The following is a 19,891-nucleotide window of genomic DNA, read 5'->3' on the forward strand; positions in this document are numbered from 1 at the left end:
TTGTCGCAAAAACTTCTGCGACTTTTGCGATTGTCGCAAAAACTTCTGCGACTTTTGCGATTGTCGCAAAAACTTCTGCGACTTTTGCGATTTTCGCAAAATCTTTTGCGACTTTTGCGATTGTCGCAAGAACTACTGCGACTTTTGCGATTGTCGCAAAAACTTTTGCGACTTTTGCGATTGTCGCAAAAACTTCTGCGACTTTTGCGATTGTCGCAAAAACTTTTGCGACCTTTGCGATTGTCGCAAAAACTTTTGCGACTTTTGCGATTGTCGCAAAAACTTTTGCGACTTTTGCGATTGTCGCAAAAACTTTTGCGACTTTTGCGATTGTCGCAAAAACTTTTGCGACTTTTGCGATTGTCGCAAAAACTTTTGCGACTTTTCTGATTGTCGCAAAAACTTTAGCGACTTTTGCGATTGTCGCAAAAACTTTTGCGACTTTTGCGATTGTCGCAAAAACTTTTGCGACTTTTGCGATTGTCGCAAAAACTTCTGCGACTTTTGCGATTGTCGCAAAAACTTCTGCGACTTTTGCGATTGTCGCAAAAACTTCTGCGACTTTTGCGATTGTCGCAAAAACTTCTGCGACTTTTGCGATTGTCGCAAAAACTTCTGCGACTTTTGCGATTGTCGCAAAAACTTCTGCGACTTTTGCGATTGTCGCAAAAACTTTTGCGACTTTTGCGATTGTCGCAAAAACTACTGCGACTTTTGCGATTGTCGCAAAAACTTTTGCGACTTTTGCGATTGTCGCAAAATCTTTTGCGACTTTTGCGATTGTCGCAAAAACTTCTGCGACTTTTGCGATTTTCGCAAAATCTTTTGCGACTTTTGCGATTGTCGCAAGAACTACTGCGACTTTTGCGATTGTCGCAAAAACTTTTGCGACTTTTGCGATTGTCGCAAAAACTTCTGCGACTTTTGCGATTGTCGCAAAAACTTTTGCGACTTTTCTGATTGTCGCAAAAACTTTTGCGACTTTTGCGATTGTCGCAAAAACTTTTGCGACTTTTGCGATTGTCGCAAAAACTTTTGCGACTTTTGCGATTGTCGCAAAAACTTTTGCGACTTTTGCGATTGTCGCAAAAACTTTTGCGACTTTTGCGATTGTCGCAAAAACTTTTGCGACTTTTGCGATTGTCGCAAAAACTTTTGCGACTTTTCTGATTGTCGCAAAAACTTTAGCGACTTTTGCGATTGTCGCAAAAACTTTTGCGACCTTTGCGATTGTCGCAAAAACTTTTGCGACTTTTGCGATTGTCGACAAAAAAATTTGCGACTTTTGCGATTGTCGCAAAAACTTTTGCGACTTTTGCGATTGTCGCAAAAACTTTTGCGACTTTTGCGATTGTCGCAAAAACTTCTGCGACTTTTGCGATTGTCGCAAAAACTTTTGCGACTTTTGCGATTGTCGCAAAAACTTCTGCGACTTTTGCGATTGTCGCAAAAACTTTTGCGACTTTTGCGATTGTCGCAAAAACTTTTGCGACTTTTGCGATTGTCGCAAAAACTTCTGCGACTTTTGCGATTTTCGCAAAATCTTTTGCGACTTTTGCGATTGTCGCAAGAACTACTGCGACTTTTGCGATTGTCGCAAAAACTTTTGCGACTTTTGCGATTGTCGCAAAAACTTCTGCGACTTTTGCGATTGTCGCAAAAACTTTTGCGACCTTTGCGATTGTCGCAAAAACTTTTGCGACTTTTGCGATTGTCGCAAAAACTTTTGCGACTTTTGCGATTGTCGCAAAAACTTTTGCGACTTTTGCGATTGTCGCAAAAACTTTTGCGACTTTTGCGATTGTCGCAAAAACTTTTGCGACTTTTCTGATTGTCGCAAAAACTTTAGCGACTTTTGCGATTGTCGCAAAAACTTTTGCGACTTTTGCGATTGTCGCAAAAACTTTTGCGACTTTTGCGATTGTCGCAAAAACTTCTGCGACTTTTGCGATTGTCGCAAAAACTTCTGCGACTTTTGCGATTGTCGCAAAAACTTCTGCGACTTTTGCGATTGTCGCAAAAACTTCTGCGACTTTTGCGATTGTCGCAAAAACTTCTGCGACTTTTGCGATTGTCGCAAAAACTTTTGCGACTTTTGCGATTGTCGCAAAAACTACTGCGACTTTTGCGATTGTCGCAAAAACTTTTGCGACTTTTCTGATTGTCGCAAAAACTTTTGCGACTTTTGCGATTGTCGCAAAAACTTTTGCGACTTTTGCGATTGTCGACAAAAAAATTTGCGACTTTTGCGATTGTCGCAAAAACTTTTGCGACTTTTGCGATTGTCGCAAAAACTTTTGCGACTTTTGCGATTGTCGCAAAAACTTCTGCGACTTTTCTGATTGTCGCAAAAACTTTAGCGACTTTTGCGATTGTCGCAAAAACTTTTGCGACTTTTGCGATTGTCGCAAAAACTTTTGCGACTTTTGCGATTGTCGCAAAATCTTTTGCGACTTTTGCGATTGTCGCAAAAACTTCTGCGACTTTTGCGATTGTCGCAAAAACTTTTGCGACTTTTGCGATTGTCGCAAAAACTTTTGCGACTTTTTCGATTGTCGCAAAAACTTTTGCGACTTTTGCGATTGTCGCAAAAACTTTTGCGACTTTTGCGATTGTCGCAAAAACTTTTGCGACTTTTGCGATTTTCGCAAAAACTTCTGCGACTTTTGCGATTGTCGCAAAAACTTCTGCGACTTTTGCGATTGTCGCAAAAACTTCTGCGACTTTTGCGATTGTCGCAAAAACTTCTGCGACTTTTGCGATTTTCGCAAAATCTTTTGCGACTTTTGCGATTGTCGCAAAACATTTTTGCGACTTTTGCGATTGTCGCAAAAACTTCTGCGACTTTTGCGATTGTCGCAAAAACTTCTGCGACTTTTGCGATTGTCGCAAAAACTTCTGCGACTTTTGCGATTGTCGCAAAAACTTTTGCGACTTTTGCGATTGTCGCAAAAACTTTTGCGACTTTTGCGATTGTCGCAAAACCTTTTGCGACTTTTGCGATTGTCGCAAAAACTTTTGCGACTTTTGCGATTGTCGCAAAAACTTTTGCGACTTTTGCGATTGTCGCAAAATCTTTTGCGACTTTTGCGATTGTCGCAAAAACTTTTGCGACTTTTGCGATTGTCGCAAAAACTTCAGCGACTTTTGCGATTGTCGCAAAAACTTTTGCGACTTTTGCGATTGTCGCAAAATCTTTTGCGACTTTTGCGATTGTCGCAAGAACTACTGCGACTTTTGCGATTGTCGCAAAAACTTTTGCGACTTTTGCGATTGTCGCAAAAACTTCTGCGACTTTTGCGATTGTCGCAAAAACTTTTGCGACCTTTGCGATTGTCGCAAAAACTTTTGCGACGTTTGCGATTGTCGCAAAAACTTTTGCGACTTTTGCGATTGTCGCAAAAACTTTTGCGACTTTTGCGATTGTCGCAAAAACTTTTGCGACTTTTGCGATTGTCGCAAAAACTTTTGCGACTTTTCTGATTGTCGCAAAAACTTTAGCGACTTTTGCGATTGTCGCAAAAACATTTGCGACTTTTGCGATTGTCGCAAAAACTTTTGCGACTTTTGCGATTGTCGCAAAAACTTTTGCGACTTTTGCGATTTTCGCAAAAACTTCTGCGACTTTTGCGATTGTCGCAAAAACTTTTGCGACTTTTGCGATTATCGCAAAAACTTCTGCGACTTTTGCGATTGTCGCAAAAACTTCTGCGACTTTTGCGATTGTCACAAAAACTTCTGCGACTTTTGCGATTGTCGCAAAAACTTCTGCGACTTTTGCGATTGTCGCAAAAACTTTTGCGATTTTTGCGATTGTCGCAAAACATTTTTGCGACTTTTGCGATTGTCGCAAAAACTTCTGCGACTTTTGCGATTGTCGCAAAAACTTCTGCGACTTTTGCGATTGTCGCAAAAACTTTTGCGACTTTTGCGATTGTCGCAAAAACTTTTGCGACTTTTGCGATTGTCGCAAAAACTTTTGCGACTTTTGCGATTGTCGCAAAAACTTTTGCGACTTTTGCGATTGTCGCAAAAACTTTTGCGATTGTCGCAAAAACTTTTGCGACTTTTCTGATTGTCGCAAAAACTTTTGCGACTTTTGCGATTGTCGCAAAAACTTTTGCGACTTTTGCGATTGTCGCAAAAACTTTTGCGACTTTTGCGATTGTCGCAAAAACTTTTGCGACTTTTGCGATTGTCGCAAAAACTTTTGCGACTTTTGCGATTGTCGCAAAAACTTTTGCGACTTTTGCGATTGTCGCAAAAACTTTTGCGACTTTTGCGATTGTCGCAAAAACTTTTGCGACTTTTGCGATTGTCGCAAAAACTTCTGCGACTTTTGCGATTGTCGCAAAAACTTTTGCGACTTTTGCGATTGTCGCAAAAACTTTTGCGACTTTTGCGATTGTCGCAAAAACTTTTGCGACTTTTGCGATTGTCGCAAAAACTTTTGCGACTTTTGCGATTGTCGCAAAAACTTTTGCGACTTTTGCGATTTTCGCAAAAACTTCTGCGACTTTTGCGATTGTCGCAAAAACTTCTGCGACTTTTGCGATTGTCGCAAAAACTTCTGCGACTTTTGCGATTGTCGCAAAAACTTCTGCGACTTTTGCGATTTTCGCAAAATCTTTTGCGACTTTTGCGATTGTCGCAAGAACTACTGCGACTTTTGCGATTGTCGCAAAAACTTTTGCGACTTTTGCGATTGTCGCAAAAACTTCTGCGACTTTTGCGATTGTCGCAAAAACTTTTGCGACCTTTGCGATTGTCGCAAAAACTTTTGCGACTTTTGCGATTGTCGCAAAAACTTTTGCGACTTTTGCGATTGTCGCAAAAACTTTTGCGACTTTTGCGATTGTCGCAAAAACTTTTGCGACTTTTGCGATTGTCGCAAAAACTTTTGCGACTTTTCTGATTGTCGCAAAAACTTTAGCGACTTTTGCGATTGTCGCAAAAACTTTTGCGACTTTTGCGATTGTCGCAAAAACTTTTGCGACTTTTGCGATTGTCGCAAAAACTTCTGCGACTTTTGCGATTGTCGCAAAAACTTCTGCGACTTTTGCGATTGTCACAAAAACTTCTGCGACTTTTGCGATTGTCGCAAAAACTTCTGCGACTTTTGCGATTGTCGCAAAAACTTTTGCGATTTTTGCGATTGTCGCAAAACATTTTTGCGACTTTTGCGATTGTCGCAAAAACTTCTGCGACTTTTGCGATTGTCGCAAAAACTTCTGCGACTTTTGCGATTGTCGCAAAAACTTCTGCGACTTTTGCGATTGTCGCAAAAACTTTTGCGACTTTTGCGATTGTCGCAAAAACTTTTGCGACTTTTGCGATTGTCGCAAAACCTTTTGCGACTTTTGCGATTGTCGCAAAAACTTTTGCGACTTTTGCGATTGTCGCAAAAACTTTTGCGACTTTTGCGATTTTCGCAAAAACTTCTGCGACTTTTGCGATTGTCGCAAAAACTACTGCGACTTTTGCGATTGTCGCAAAAACTTCTGCGACTTTTGCGATTGTCGCAAAAACTTCTGCGACTTTTGCGATTGTCGCAAAATCTTTTGCGACTTTTGCGATTGTCGCAAGAACTACTGCGACTTTTGCGATTGTCGCAAAAACTTTTGCGACTTTTGCGATTGTCGCAAAAACTTCTGCGACTTTTGCGATTGTCGCAAAAACTTTTGCGACTTTTGCGATTGTCGCAAAAACTTTTGCGACTTTTGCGATTGTCGCAAAAACTTTTGCGACTTTTGCGATTGTCGCAAAAACTTTTGCGACTTTTCTGATTGTCGCAAAAACTTTAGCGACTTTTGCGATTGTCGCAAAAACTTTTGCGACTTTTGCGATTGTCGCAAAAACTTTTGCGACTTTTGCGATTGTCGCAAAAACTTTTGCGACTTTTGCGATTTTCGCAAAAACTTCTGCAACTTTTGCGATTGTCGCAAAAACTTTTGCGACTTTTGCGATTGTCGCAAAAACTTCTGCGACTTTTGCGATTGTCGCAAAAACTTCTGCGACTTTTGCGATTGTCACAAAAACTTCTGCGACTTTTGCGATTGTCGCAAAAACTTCTGCGACTTTTGCGATTGTCGCAAAAACTTTTGCGATTTTTGCGATTGTCGCAAAACATTTTTGCGACTTTTGCGATTGTCGCAAAAACTTCTGCGACTTTTGCGATTGTCGCAAAAACTTCTGCGACTTTTGCGATTGTCGCAAAAACTTTTGCGACTTTTGCGATTGTCGCAAAAACTTTTGCGACTTTTGCGATTGTCGCAAAAACTTTTGCGACTTTTGCGATTGTCGCAAAAACTTCTGCGACTTTTGCGATTGTTGCAAAAACTTTTGCGACTTTTGCGATTGTCGCAAAAACTTTTGCGACTTTTGCGATTGTCGCAAAAACTTTTGCGACTTTTGCGATTGTCGCAAAAACTTTTGCGACTTTTGCGATTGTTGCAAAAACTTTTGCGACTTTTGCGATTGTCGCAAAAACTTTTGCGACTTTTGCGATTGTCGCAAAAACTTTTGCGACTTTTGCGATTGTCGCAAAAACTTCTGCGACTTTTGCGATTGTCGCAAAAACTTTTGTTGTTTGTTTGTGTTACGATTTCAGACTTTGATGATTCTTAAATAAAATACCTAAAACAAATAGGTATTTTGACTAAGCTTTTGCTTTATAAACAAATCCTACGACCTATATTATTATATGCATACCCAGATTGGGGAAAAGTGCATCTACGCTCTTAAAGAAAATCCAAGTGGTCCAAAACAAATTTCTTAAACGAATCCTTAATTTAACACTTTGGCATAGTACTAGTGACATTCATCAAAGAACAAATATGATCAAAAATAATACAATATGTTGATCTACTATTAGAAAAGTATAAAACAAATTGTACGTCCAGCCCGTGGCGATTTGTAAATAGGTTATATTAAAGTAAATAGACTAGATTATAAATTTATGTAATAGAGGAAAGATTAGTGTAGATAAGGTTGAGAGTAGATTCTCTTTCGTTATCATTTTTTCTTAGACTAAAAATGCTCAATGTGACCAGGGTTTTTTTTTCAAAAAACCGTTTCCCTGCAGAAGAACTCCACTCTAACGCGATGGCTAAAACATGATCTATATCATGACGTGTAAACCGTTAAATTTATCCAGTATATGTTATTGTGTAAAAGGCACAAAAGGTCTAATATCAATCAGAGCTCCACTATATTGTAATTAAAAATAGTTAACAATGAAAAATAAATAAATAATAAATAAAATAAATAATAAATAAATAGGTATTTTGAGGTTTCATCCCGGCAAATGGCCAAATTTCAGTAGCTTTGAGATCTGTTAGGAAACATACACGAACTCTTGTCTGATGATTATAGTATCGTTATTTCTCTCTGTGTTTCTAAGCATCGCACAAGCACATGCGCAGCATAAAACCGCTTGTGTATTCTGCTCCCTGGAACACCTTACTGTGGACTGTATCGCGAAAGACTATCGTGACCATGTTCACACTATCGCCGTAAAAAACAAAGTTATCTGAAACCGCGTTGAGGCACGCCAGCAGCAAGTACTTGCAACAAACCGCTTATCGCACCGTCTGGGTGACAAACACGGTCACCCGTTGAGTCAGAAGGGTGCGAAAGACTTTCCGATAACGCTACACGCAACCGAAAGCGATAGCACGCACACACACACACACACACACACCCTCGTTGGCGCGCTAGACCTAACATCAATCGTTTGGGGAGCCAGTTACCGCAAAAGAGAGTTTGCACGATGGACGCCCTCGATGGTGTGCCAAGATCCGTGCTCGGCTACCCGGTCAAGACGCGCACCCAAATAGTGGCCACCTTCCTGGTGCCGGTGATCTTCGAGCTGATGCTGTACATTGTGCTGACGACGGCGGACATACTGATCACGGTGGAGCACTTCCGCAACGGCGCTCCGACGTGGGCATGGTTCACGCTTACCCTTATCTGGCTCCCGGCCGTGGTGTGCTTCTGCTCCATCGTATCCACCCCGGAACGGTGGCCGGAACGCATTGGATTTGACGAGCGTACGGGTCGCTTCCTATTCAACCAGGTCGCGATACTTGTGTTCTTTCCGCTCGCCGCTCTCTACCGGTAAGTCCCCCCCTTCCGCGCAATGATTCACATCGTCAAACACACCCATTCGCGCTCTCTCGCTCTCTCGCCCTTCAGCTTCAGCCGACGCATTTTCTGGAGCGTCGAAGCCCTGTTCCACGACAAAGGCTCCTACGGCCGTGCGCAGGCCGTCGCCAAGATAACGGAAACGTCTCCCTGCGAGCTGTACCACTTTCTGCAGGCGTTCCTGCAGGCCGCCCCCCAGATGATGCTGCAGCTGTACATCCTGCTGCGGGACGGCACGTTCCGCAACTACGACACGGTCACGGTGCAGGTGATCAGCGTCGTCTGCTCCTTCCTCACGATGGCCACCATCATTACCGGCTATCAGCGCTTCGAAAGCCAGAAGATCGTTGGCCGCTGCTATCCGTGGAGCACCGCCGAGCAGGCAACGCAACGTCGCAAGCAGCTGCTACGATCGACGAGCACGGTCGTGTCGGCGCTTGCCACACCGTCGATAGCGCCCGAAGCGGATCCCATCGTGCCGAACATTATGCGCAACTTCTACTCGCGCTACGGCAGCGAAGGGGAGCGTGAATCGACGGCAAATGAGCGAGTGGCGGTGCCGGCCTCCGAGCAAAGTCCCCGGAAAACGCTCAACGTCGGTGCGTTCAACTTCGATCGGCAGCAGTCGAAAGCGCACCAGGATCCGTACGTCAACTTTACAGACGATGATAAGCTGCAGGAGTTTAGCGGGCCGCCGGACACGGTCGATCGCGGTGGCTCAAAGGCCCGACCATCGGGGCGTAGCGTTAGCTTCAAGCTGCGGGACACGGTCGAGGAGCTGCAAGCGATGGACCATTATCTGCGCAGCACGGAAGACGTCCGCGGGTACGCTACCGACGACAGTGACGACGAGTACCTCAAGCCGGACGGGTTCGATGCGGTACCGAAGCGGCCGGCACCACCAACACCGGAAGCGGCGGCCGGTATGTTTCATCGCGTGTCCGTCTTCCGCCACATGCTACTCTTCAATGCGGAAGCGTTCATAAAGGAGAAGGTGCCCCGGCTGCCCGAGGGCATGTTTGAGCATGCGAATCCCAGGGAGGGAAGCCGGAAGGCCCAAGGGACGGACGATCAGACGGATGGAGATGCGATATCGCTACCCTCCCGGCGCCAAACGATCGTGGGGCTCGAGCAGGACGATATGGTAGGCAAGGCGGTACTATTTCTCGGCTGGGTAATGTTTCTGCTGATGCGCATGCTGGCCCTGTCCACGTTCTACGTGTTTTTCCCACTGTACTTCTGGATGCTGGTGGCCAACCACTATCTGCTGATGATCGCCTGCATCGTGTACGAGGTGCGGCTGCACGAAAAGCTCGAGCGCTACTTCTTCTACCTGTTTCTCGCCTACATGTACGTGTTTTCGCTGCTCGAGTTTAAGATACGGTTCGTGCACGTGCGCTGGTGGTACGTCGGGTACATTGCGCTGGTGCTGGCCGAAAATGTGGCCTCGCTGGTGCTGTGGTACAACTTGGGTGCGTTCGAGTCCTGGTGGTTTTACTTCCTGCACCACACGATCGTGGCGAGCGGGTCGTTGAGCGTGCTGTGCTTCCTGTTCTATTACGCGTTTCTGCGCCCCAAGGATAAGGTGTTGTTCGTCAATGAGGACTAGCGTTGGGGTTTGCTGAGTGAGCGTCCCAACGTGCAAAGGTTGCTCTCTAGGGTAAGCCAGTTTGTGTGTGTGTGTGTGTGTGCGTGTGATTTTAGTTCATTAGAGATATTTATTTAAACTGATGTATTAACTTTGCGATCTATTACAACTATTTTCTAGTGCTTTAATTTTTGTAACCCATTTTGTTTACTAACGTAAGACGCCCAGCAATAAACAATTGTGCAGCAACGGTAGTAGAAAGGTGATCGCCACCGATAAGTGAGAGTGATAATAGCTTTCAGCGGTATCCTAAATGAAGCATTACCGGTGTAATTAAATTTTACTACAACCAAACGGCCGATCTTCTCCGCCTCCGAACCATCCTGCCCCAGACCATGCCACGCTACCAATCAAAAGATTAACTAAAAATCAATTACACCTTGCAGCAAAAGTAAGACATAACCGTTTGCTGTGCCCAAAACTTGGCAGCCTCCGACCCTTTTGCGAAGCTTTGCCATTTACAAGAGCAAAAATTGGCATTCGGGTGACAACCATTTCGCTCGCCGCTTGCTGTCTCGTTCCCGTTCTTTTCCTATTTGGGGCCCTCAAAAAGCCCCTCCACCGAGCTCGAGCGCATAATCTCAAAAAGCCATAATCCTCCGTGCCATCGTGACTGGAATTTCATGCGTTTTGTTTCCGGGGTGTTTTGCCTGCCCCCGGTCTCCCACCCTGTGGGAGGGTATAACCTTGCAATGCCCCACTAAAAATTAACAACTTTCCAGATAATGCGCCACTGCGAAACGGAACAGAGCGCGTGCGGCCCAACCCAAAAAACCGATCCGATCCGATTGACGGAAAAAACGACAGAGACTATTAATGTGATTTACTGTTACGGCCGATCGTGCCCGCCTATCGGAGCAGGGCGGGGCGAGGGGAGACAACTGCTGATGGAGCGAGAGGATTGCGGGATGGTCGTAATGTTTTAATCTATTAAATTGATTAGAGATAAATATTTTATGAACGCTTGAATCAACTTCAACCAATCATATCTTGCAAACGGGCCGGGGCTTCCAGCCCGTGTGTCGTGCCGTTCTAGCACGCGATTCACAAAAGCATCGCCATCCCCCGCCCACCCCGAACGTGGGTGCTAATGGCGGCATTCACACATTCTCCATAATGTTGGGCCTTTCAAGGGGAAGTGATTTTCCGGAAAGAGTTTTAGCACCACCAGCACCAGCAGCAGCAACGACAAGAACAAGGAAAATAAAACGCGAACATGTTCCGGGAATGAATGGCGTACCAGTGCCACCGTTGGCTGATGGTAGTGTGAAGCATTGCACGCGGCAGGCAGCTTTATGAATGGAGCTCACTTTTATTACACATCCACTGGGATGGGTGAGACGAAATGGGTAATCGGAAAATGCAACGAAGGCAAGAACAAGGATGTTTGAAGCCCGTTGAATATCCGGAAGCGTATCATTTGTTCGCTAATGGTGCACGGCGAATTGGCAGGAAAATCTGTTAATCACACATTGCTGCTAAATTGCGTTGCTTATTACTGAATATTGTAAAATGGGGAAATAGTTTAAGCTTAAACTGCATTCAATTATATTTGGCTTCTTTCATTACGATCATTGCGTTTCGTTACAATGTGAATCATAACCGGTATGATGAATCTGTGACTAATTGGTTTACTGCGTAATTTCTTTTTGATCACAATTTTTCTTCTTCTTATGCTTTTTCATCTTCTAACCTTACTGTTATTGTTCATTCTTACTAAACTTGCAATGTTTTCCATCATTATTGCCAACAACTTTTGGATGTTTACCGATTTTTATCGCTCTCCACCCATATTCTAACCTTTCTTTTTCTTCTTCTATGGCTCAACAACTGTTGTCGGTCAAAGCCTGCCTGTACCACTTGTGGGCTTGGCTTTCAGTGACTAATTTATTTCCCCCCATAGCAAGATAGTCAGTCCTGCGTATGGCGGCACGGTCCAGTTGGAGATTGATCCCATGACGGACATGTTTGTTAAGTCGTACGAGTTGACGACTGTACTATGAGACCGGCTTATTCTAACCTTTAGGAACCATTTAATCTTAGAACCGATGTTTAAAACAGGGTGTCCAGCAGTCAGTACATGTGACACCAGTTGAAACTGATGTAAAGCTTCTAAGGGATCCAAGGGAAATCCTATACTAACACCACAAAATAGTCACCAAATAGTCAGTCCATTGTAAGCATCCCACACGCGAGTCAAGCGTCACAAGTGTCGAAAAGCGAATAGCTATTTATCTAATTCCCCAACAAGATTCACTCGCTCGCATTTCACCGCATTGAATTGATACACATTTTACTCGATTCACGCGTCTCCTAATGTATTTATTTCACTACATTTACTGCATACTTTCGATTCATCCATTAATAAGTTCAATTTGCGAATTGAGATTCACTCGTCTCACTAAAAGAAGGACTTAATAGTGAACCAATTTGAAAAAGAGCAGAAACAGGAACAACTGTAACAATCATGTTGAGGAGACTTTGACCTGAGACTGATTTGAATATTTAAAAAATCCCCTAAAGTTTATAAGGTGTTATCCGTATAAACATTTCCCTCATTTTTTCGCAAAAGCGTTCGACACTATTGAAGTTTCGGTCATCTTCGTAATTACGTGCATCCGGGAAAATCAGTAGCACAGCTTTCTAGCCGAGCCAATCAAACTAATAATATGAAAAAACACGAATAATTCTACATCAAATCCAAGCATTGCTTATCACAATAAAGCTTAACAACAAGACGCTTCTAACGCCGCCACAATTGTTCACCGCTCGTTGCCAGCCGTGAGACTTCCACCAGCAAATGTCCATTAATAATGGGACCTACGAAATCAATAGGAATTCCAAACAAAATAATCAATTCCATAATCACACTCACCCAGCCCACCAACCGGGCGCTCGGTGCTTTCCACCGTCACCACCGCGCATCAGCAAACATCAGCAACATTTCTTCCGCAATAATTCGATTGCTGACTTTTCCGCTTCCCGCATCCAACGTCCCAAGCGTGTGTGTAAGAGATGTATACCGCTGCTATTGGCGCAAAATCCAATGCGCACACTTGCAAAAGGGAAGGAACAACCCGAAGCACCCGAAGATAGAAGCAGCAACATTCCAGTTAAACATTCGATAATCCGTTTCTGCCCATTGACAATAGCTAATATACGTTTGCGGAAGCGTCACCATGGCCATTGCGAATCGGGCTAAACGGTCCCATACCCCCCCTCCCCCCTCCCTTTGTATTGACGCATCGTTCGTTGCCAACCCACGCCAGATTCAGTGGACACTGCTCACCGTCCCTTCCGCCTGCTGATATCAACTTTCCATCGTACGGATTGTCACTTGCCCGCGCGTGGGTGCTGTAGAGGTAATCCGCAGAGCCGAACGAAAAATAAAAAGAAGATAAACAAACGAAAAAAGAAAACGCAATCCCCTCCTTACTGGGCCGGATTTGCAAGGACATAGGGCACTTTCTTTCGATGCTAGTCCGGAACGCCACAAGCGATCGTTGGGCCGACCAGCAGGGGCAGATAAGAAACGGTCCAGTTGAATTCGGTGCCTGTTCTCCCGCACCGGGGCGCTCACTCTCTGTTGTGGGCGGGAGGCAAAGAACGAACCGAAAGAAAACATATACGGGGTGTGTACAACCAGGCTACTAGCAGATACCGGCGATAGTAGGGAACGTACATCGTGCCGCGTGTTCGAACGCTGGCCATCGAAATCAAAGCTGCAAACGATCCATGCAAGCAGGGAGGACGCAAAGGGGAAGCCGATTGTGCGATGCCGGTAGAAGAGTTCAGCAAAACACACACGCTGGTCTAACTTTTTCAATAACTAATGGATTATGACGTTCGATTGTTGATTTTCTTTCTCTTTTTTTCGTTTGCCTTCAACTATATTACGTAAAATGCAAGTGCTTCGCTAAAAAATCATAAGAATATGAAAGGACGGGATGGTGTTCGAAGAGTACTTACTTACTTACCTACTTGTTTGGAATGGTCATATTTAGAAATTCAAGTTTCCGATGCATTTTACCCACTATTCAATTACAGATTAAATGTTTTATAATAGTTAATAGTTCCATTCAAAATGAAACAAAGATGAGCCATATTCGGAAAAAAGAAAATCAGCCTGGAAAAGTTGTGTCAAATAACTGCATTACAGAATGAAATGGAAACGCGTTTACTTGAGATCTACGTTTATTATTTAATAATTTTCGAAAAGATAAAGAGTAATATGAGGAGAAGAAGAGAAACTAAAAGAAGAAGAAGAAGAAGAAGAAGAAGAAGAAGAAGAAGAAGAAGAAGAAGAAGGAGAAGAATAAGAATAAGAAGAAGAAAAAGAAGATGAAGAAGTAGAAGTAGAAAAAGAAGATGAAGAAGTAGAAGTAGAAGAAGAGGAAGAAGAAGAAGAAGAAGAAGAAGAAGAAGAAGAAGAAGAAGAAGAAGAAGAAGAAGAAGAAGAAGAAGAAGAAGAAGAAGAAGAAGAAGAAGAAGAAGAAGAAGGAGAGGAGAAATTGGAACGGGAAGAAGATAAATTAGAAGATGAATTGGAAGAGGAAGAAGAGGAATTAGAAGAGGAAGAAGAGGAAGAAGAACAGTTTGTGAATCGGTACACTATTTTAAAATTGGTAGATTTATCCGTTGGTCTGATCTCATGAAAAGCAAACCAATATCAACAACCTATCATTTGACAGTGGAAAGCGATTCACACAAACAGTTTAGAATAGACCATTTCTTATTTTTTCTCTAAATTTGCGAATGTAGTAACGTTTTTCTGTTCATTATTTCAAAATTATCATGAATGATTGCACTCATTTTCATGAGTTTTTTTCATTTTGGTGCGTCTAACCATAGCGTTTTTCTCTTGTGAAACATTTCATTCATTTTATCACGTGAACTGAATGAACGGTACGGTTCTGGATCATTTGGCATACCTATAATTTGCACATAAGCTCAATTTACAAACAAAAACATTCGAACACGAGGCAAACAACCGAAACGCCACAATCAACATACAAAGCCAACCTACTCGCATGGCTTGCATGTACCATTTTTGAATAGTCTGCACTAACTACATCCCGCGCTTGCTCCAATACTCTCTTTTAGCAGCGAATATTGCTTTGCTCAATCATTATTTCCCCCATTGACCGACAATGGAGCACCGAACGCTGAACAGTACATTTCCTGTTTTTGTACCGTTGTTAGATTTTGATTTAAAAAAAAATGCATCAATTGAACGTATCATATTACCTGGAGGAAAGATCCACTAACAGCTTGTAGAATATCCTGTCCATTTGGGTTTCTGCATGCACACACATCCGTATCGTCCACCACCCACCTATACCGTCCAGCACCCAATACGATAGTAGCGATGATACGAGCCAACGGCTAACATTACCATCGGAAAGTGAGCAAACGACGAAAGAATGTAGCCAAACAGGGAACGATTGCATTCGCTAACCGTGAACTGCCAGAATGAACCGCATTCTATACAATCCGTAAGGACAGCGCAATAACAACACGGCAACAAAAACGCATATACGCAAGAGCATGATCGGCACCCGCGTGCACCACGGAACGGTAGCGATGGTAACGACACCAGAGACAGAGAAAGCGCACTGGCCCTCCTGCCCTGCACCGGTTGCTGTGACCTAAATGTTACTGCCGTTTCATATTGTTTGAGGAACTGGTTAGCTTTATGGATCGCGATAAAATGTTTGGCTTTTCGGGGGGGGATGTACGACGTTACGCCACCATCAGCCACGGATAAGCGTTTGGGGGAAGGTGCAGGGGGGAGGGGAGGTTTGCGATCGTTTTTGGAAAAATGCAGACGACACACCATTGGGAGGATACTGTAACCGTAGGGTTGCTGTGGTAGAGGGCCATTTGCCCTCCGGCTTTCTTTCTCGCCACGCCCCCGCCACGTGGCATCGTGTTTTCGCTAGTGATAAGCTTCCCTTTGTCCTTTTTCCCGCTTCGTGCAGGAAAAATCGTTCCCATTACACACACACACCACGTGGCTGAACATGGCACCTTGGCAAACACGCAACGGGCGTAATTTTTGCCCTCACGCTGTGCTTCCAGCCACCGACGGTCGTGTCGAACGTGTGGAGCAGCGCGCGTTGCAATCTTCTCGCGTCGTTAATTTATCTCACTCCTAGGATGCACACACACACACACAACTATTTCCTTTTCAAACAGACATGTCGTTCATTAGCCCGGCTCTCCCAATGCTCCAGTGGCCAGAAAATCCGCCCATAATGGGGTAGGATTTCTTTTCCTTACGGTGACAACTACTACTTCCCAAGCTTCCCATCACGGTCATCTTAATGAAGTTTGTCCAAATATTGACCACAGCTTCTGCTTCCTCCTCTTCCGCTTCTTCTTCTCCGTGCGTGCCAGCTAATGTTACTTACGTTACGGCTTGCACCAAACCAAACAAACCTCCTCCTCCTCCAACCTACATGCTACACTATTATTGGCCATCCTTACGGCTCGTTATGATGTCAGCAATTGCAAAAAGATTGGCTGCACGACCCTTCCCTGCACCCAACCGTGCGATAAGAAACAGGCGTCATCATACATGCGTGTGAAAATAAAGTAACGTAGTAGCCATGGGCGGGAGACGCTGCTCTCATTCCGGGAAATGGTTGGAAGGACGATGCTGCAGCTAAGCGGCTCAATCGGCTTGTGGCAGTGGGGGCGAGACTTATCTAGAGCGACAACCTATAAGCTCAAAGAAGGTAATGTTTTTTGTTCCTTTACTGTTTTTTTTATATCTTTAAGTTCATTTGCTGATCCAATACGCTTGTTTTTAGGTAAAATAGTTTTACATTAAATCCGTTCTGAAAACTATCAGTTTATTACGCGACACGTGACTCCTAATATCACGTTCATTATACCGATCTTTATCTGGCAATTCCATACTTTGATTATCATCAAGAGAATATCGACCCTAAACAACAGATTAATGGTATTAGTTTCCTACTGACTCCTTCAAAAAAAGCATCTAACTGTCTTTTTGAATCGTAACCCTGAAAAGACAGCATGACCCATCGACTAGGGGTTATAAATGGCCTTCTTGGACACTAGTGATGGGCGAGTCGACCCGAACCTATCGGGTCGGAACCATCCGTTAGCGACCCGGAGTCGTTAGGGTCGACCCGAACAAGGTAGAGGTACGTTCAGCAGGTACATCGACTCCGGTAGGTGCAAGAAAGCATAAGCGGCTCCGACCCGTTGGGCCAAGGTAGGTTACCGTAGGTTAGCGAGTTAATACCCGCCCCGAACTCGCTGCACCAACCGGTTGGAGTCGCTTATGTTTTCTCGCACCTACTAAATAGTCGGATCAACCCGAACTCGTTGCACCGTCGGCTGACTGGTTCGCACCCGCACTGACATCGGGTCGGTCCTTGAAATGAATCGAATGACCCACCACTATTGGATACATTTGAGAAACTAGCATTGTTAACGGATGCCGGCAGTTTCCAGTATAATCATTCTACTCCGGTTTGGTCTTTGTGCAACACGGTTACGGGCAACTTTGTTGCAGATTTGACATCTAAAAAGTACCTAGTTCCGTGGAGCAACCGGGTTTTACGCTTTTCGTTTCGTAGGTTTTTCTTATCGTTATCGTATCTCGCAAGCATTGCGATTGTAGTAAAGCAAACGATGGCCAATCAGGAGGCCGCGTCCCCAATACGGCAGCTTCCATTGGAGGTAAGTAATCCATTGGAGCTGCAATTTCAGTGCTTCAGTGCTGCTGACTAATCGTATTTTCTTCACTTTTTTTAGCTGATGTGCACTATTTTTGACCATCTCGATATCTACAGCGTAAAAAACTGTTCACTTGTGTGCCGCCAATGGAAGGATATAATTTTTTCCGATTGTTATATAAAGAGATTCGTGTTGCGGTTGCAATGTAGTATTAGTAACACCAGGGTGCTCGAACAGTCCGATCGTTTGTATCGCCATGTACACCTTCAGAGCATTACTAGCTATTTCAACGTAATGTACAACATCGTGTGCTATCCGAGGCTGAAGCAGTACCTAACATTCAGAGCAACAGTCTACCCGCCATGGAACCATGTGAAAATGATTACGGACGCCTTTGGGCGCATGAAGGCGCTTCGAGAACTATACCTAGTTAACACAGACGCAAGCAACTCGGTCATGAAGGCTATCCAAATTTGCAGCGATTCGCTGCAGTTGCTCAGCTTGAATTGTGCAGTTCCAGCTGTTATCAAAGCACCCTATCTCAAAACGCTCGTATTGGAGCTGTTCATCACGAATGCTGAAGCGAATGTGGTGCTATATTCTTACAGGTTTCCGCATCTTAAATCTATGAAGCTGTCTGAAAGGGAATCACGCAATCTTTTCAAAACGGAGCACGTGGAGCATGCATTATCATTTTTTGCCCATCTCAAGGAACTGGATGAGCTGATACTAACAGACATTACCGTTAACGGCTACATTTTCAAAGCAATTTGCGGAAGCTGTACTAATCTAACAAAATTGCATCTGGATGAGCTGTGCATTGTCAACAATTCCACAATGTCTAGCCTTTCAAATCTTACCAAGCTTCGTGAACTTAAACTCCGACGAATCTATTCCCTTACAAGCATTTCGTTTTTACCCGTAACCTTACCGCATCTAGATTTGGTTGCTATTGGTGATTTTGAAATGCAGTACGAAACGCTGCGTGCATTTAGGTCGGCAACGAGGATTGAATTTTTGTTCGGAGAAACGATTCCCATGGAGCTCATCTTAGCCATCGCTAGCCAGATGCCGAGAATACGACAAGTGGAGCTCCCAACGTCTCGGGCGAATTATTTTCAATCTCTAATACTACTTCCAAAGTTGGAAGTGCTTGTGATAAACAAATGTAGCTTTGAAGACTTACCGAGGTATGTGCAGCATCCTATAGACGTTATTAAAAAGCTCTGTTGCCCCAGCACAGTCAATAAGCCAGATGACAGGATTATAGCGCATCTGCTGGACCGCTTTCCTAATCTAAAATTGCTTAAATATGGCAATAATTTGAAGCATCAAATCGCCTAGTTACATCTGCTTCCCTTGAATTGCATTGTAATATTAACTAATATCAGTATGAACTAATGAAATATATATCAAAAGACTTAAATTATTATGTTGTATTCGTGTTCATTAATTTTCGTCCAAGATTGAATAAAAAAGAATGATCAATATGCCACAGACGGCAAAGAGAGAGAGGAAAAGAATCAGAAACCACTTCGCAAACTTATTCTCATATCACTTTAATGCAAATACGCAACGTTTGAGCCATCGCTAGTGAATGGTTTACGACTAGCGGCACATTTGCGCCCCCGATTCATCCGGAGCAGCCGCGACACCCGCAATGCACGCACTCGACGACGCGACCTTCCTCTAGCTTCGATTTCGGTACACGGCAAATGCAGTTCGTGCCGAAGTTGGTGTCCCTCGTTTGTATGCAGCGCAGGCAGCAGAGGTTTTCATAGCCCGACTTTTTCCACTTCGCTATCAGGTTCGAGTCGGCAATTTTCTCCTTCAGACAGTAGTCGTACAGCTCTCGGCTGATTGCTTTCCGGCGGTAGAACAGGTCGTAGATGTAGCGCGATTTCTGGTGATGGATTTTGAAGATTGGCCACAACGATTCCGTTATTCGTTTCCCTTCGTGTGGCTCCGTTTCGGCTGCAGGTTGGAGGGAAGCAAGCAAAAGCCAGTTAGGGCATGTAATAAAAAAAACTGGGACCAAAGGAACCGACGCGTCCTTGGGCAGCAATCCATTCAGGTACCTTCTCGCATCTTTTGCTCCAGCTCTTCCAGCGTTGGTTCGATCAGTTCCCATCCCTCCGGTGGCTGTTTTCTGCTTCTGCGGACCTTCGGCATCTTGCTCTCTGCAGTTGAGTGTACGAAAATGGATATATTTTAAGGAAAGAATGGATAAAGCGGCGGCACTGTGTCGGGTTTGCACTTCAACAACAACAAAGCGGTAAACATCGGTGGGTTGTTGAATGACAGCACAAGGCTGCACCATGTCTGAACGTTTGACAGTTGTGCTTCTTCAAACCTGGCATGACAGCATTTTATTCAAAGCAAACC

The 19,891-nt window shown here is 44.1% G+C and overlaps 3 protein-coding genes across 3 annotated transcripts; 2 read left to right on the plus strand and 1 right to left on the minus strand.

Moving 5' to 3' along the window:
- Window positions 1-7,552: 7,552 nt before the first annotated feature.
- On the plus strand, window positions 7,553-10,051 carry LOC120950950 (uncharacterized). Its single transcript, XM_040369376.2, has 2 exons — window positions 7,553-8,118; window positions 8,197-10,051. Exons 1-2 carry the CDS (start codon window positions 7,772-7,774, stop codon window positions 9,752-9,754), a joined length of 1,905 nt encoding a protein of 634 aa, XP_040225310.2. The 5' UTR covers window positions 7,553-7,771; the 3' UTR covers window positions 9,755-10,051.
- A 6,870-nt stretch (window positions 10,052-16,921) lies between these two features.
- Window positions 16,922-18,932, plus strand: LOC120951461 (uncharacterized). The gene is made up of 2 exons (XM_040370207.2): window positions 16,922-17,509; window positions 17,585-18,932. Exons 1-2 carry the CDS (start codon window positions 17,462-17,464, stop codon window positions 18,848-18,850), a joined length of 1,314 nt encoding a protein of 437 aa, XP_040226141.1. The 5' UTR covers window positions 16,922-17,461; the 3' UTR covers window positions 18,851-18,932.
- LOC120951462 (protein BUD31 homolog) lies at window positions 18,928-19,801 on the minus strand. The gene is made up of 2 exons (XM_040370209.2): window positions 19,585-19,801; window positions 18,928-19,480 (listed from the first exon to the last, which is right to left on the minus strand). Exons 1-2 carry the CDS (start codon window positions 19,676-19,678, stop codon window positions 19,140-19,142), a joined length of 435 nt encoding a protein of 144 aa, XP_040226143.1. The 5' UTR covers window positions 19,679-19,801; the 3' UTR covers window positions 18,928-19,139.
- Between the last annotated feature and the right edge of the window lie 90 nt (window positions 19,802-19,891).

Source organism: Anopheles coluzzii, chromosome 2, assembly GCF_943734685.1.
Source record: "Anopheles coluzzii chromosome 2, AcolN3, whole genome shotgun sequence".
Classification (NCBI taxonomy): Eukaryota; Metazoa; Arthropoda; class Insecta; order Diptera; family Culicidae; genus Anopheles; species Anopheles coluzzii.

Bases quoted from the DNA above. Each gene is read 5' to 3' on its own strand.
- LOC120951462 (XM_040370209.2), bottom strand. From the start codon at position 19,678: ATGCCGAAGGTCCGCAGAAGCAGAAAACAGCCACCGGAGGGATGGGAA. The intron at 19,481-19,584 runs GTACCTGAATGG...TCCAACCTGCAG, and splicing joins GGAGCAAAAGATGCGAGAAG to CCGAAACGGAGCCACACGAA.
- LOC120951461 (XM_040370207.2), top strand. From the start codon at position 17,462: ATGGCCAATCAGGAGGCCGCGTCCCCAATACGGCAGCTTCCATTGGAG. The intron at 17,510-17,584 runs GTAAGTAATCCA...CACTTTTTTTAG, and splicing joins TACGGCAGCTTCCATTGGAG to CTGATGTGCACTATTTTTGA.
- LOC120950950 (XM_040369376.2), top strand. From the start codon at position 7,772: ATGGACGCCCTCGATGGTGTGCCAAGATCCGTGCTCGGCTACCCGGTC. The intron at 8,119-8,196 runs GTAAGTCCCCCC...CTCGCCCTTCAG, and splicing joins CCGCTCGCCGCTCTCTACCG to CTTCAGCCGACGCATTTTCT.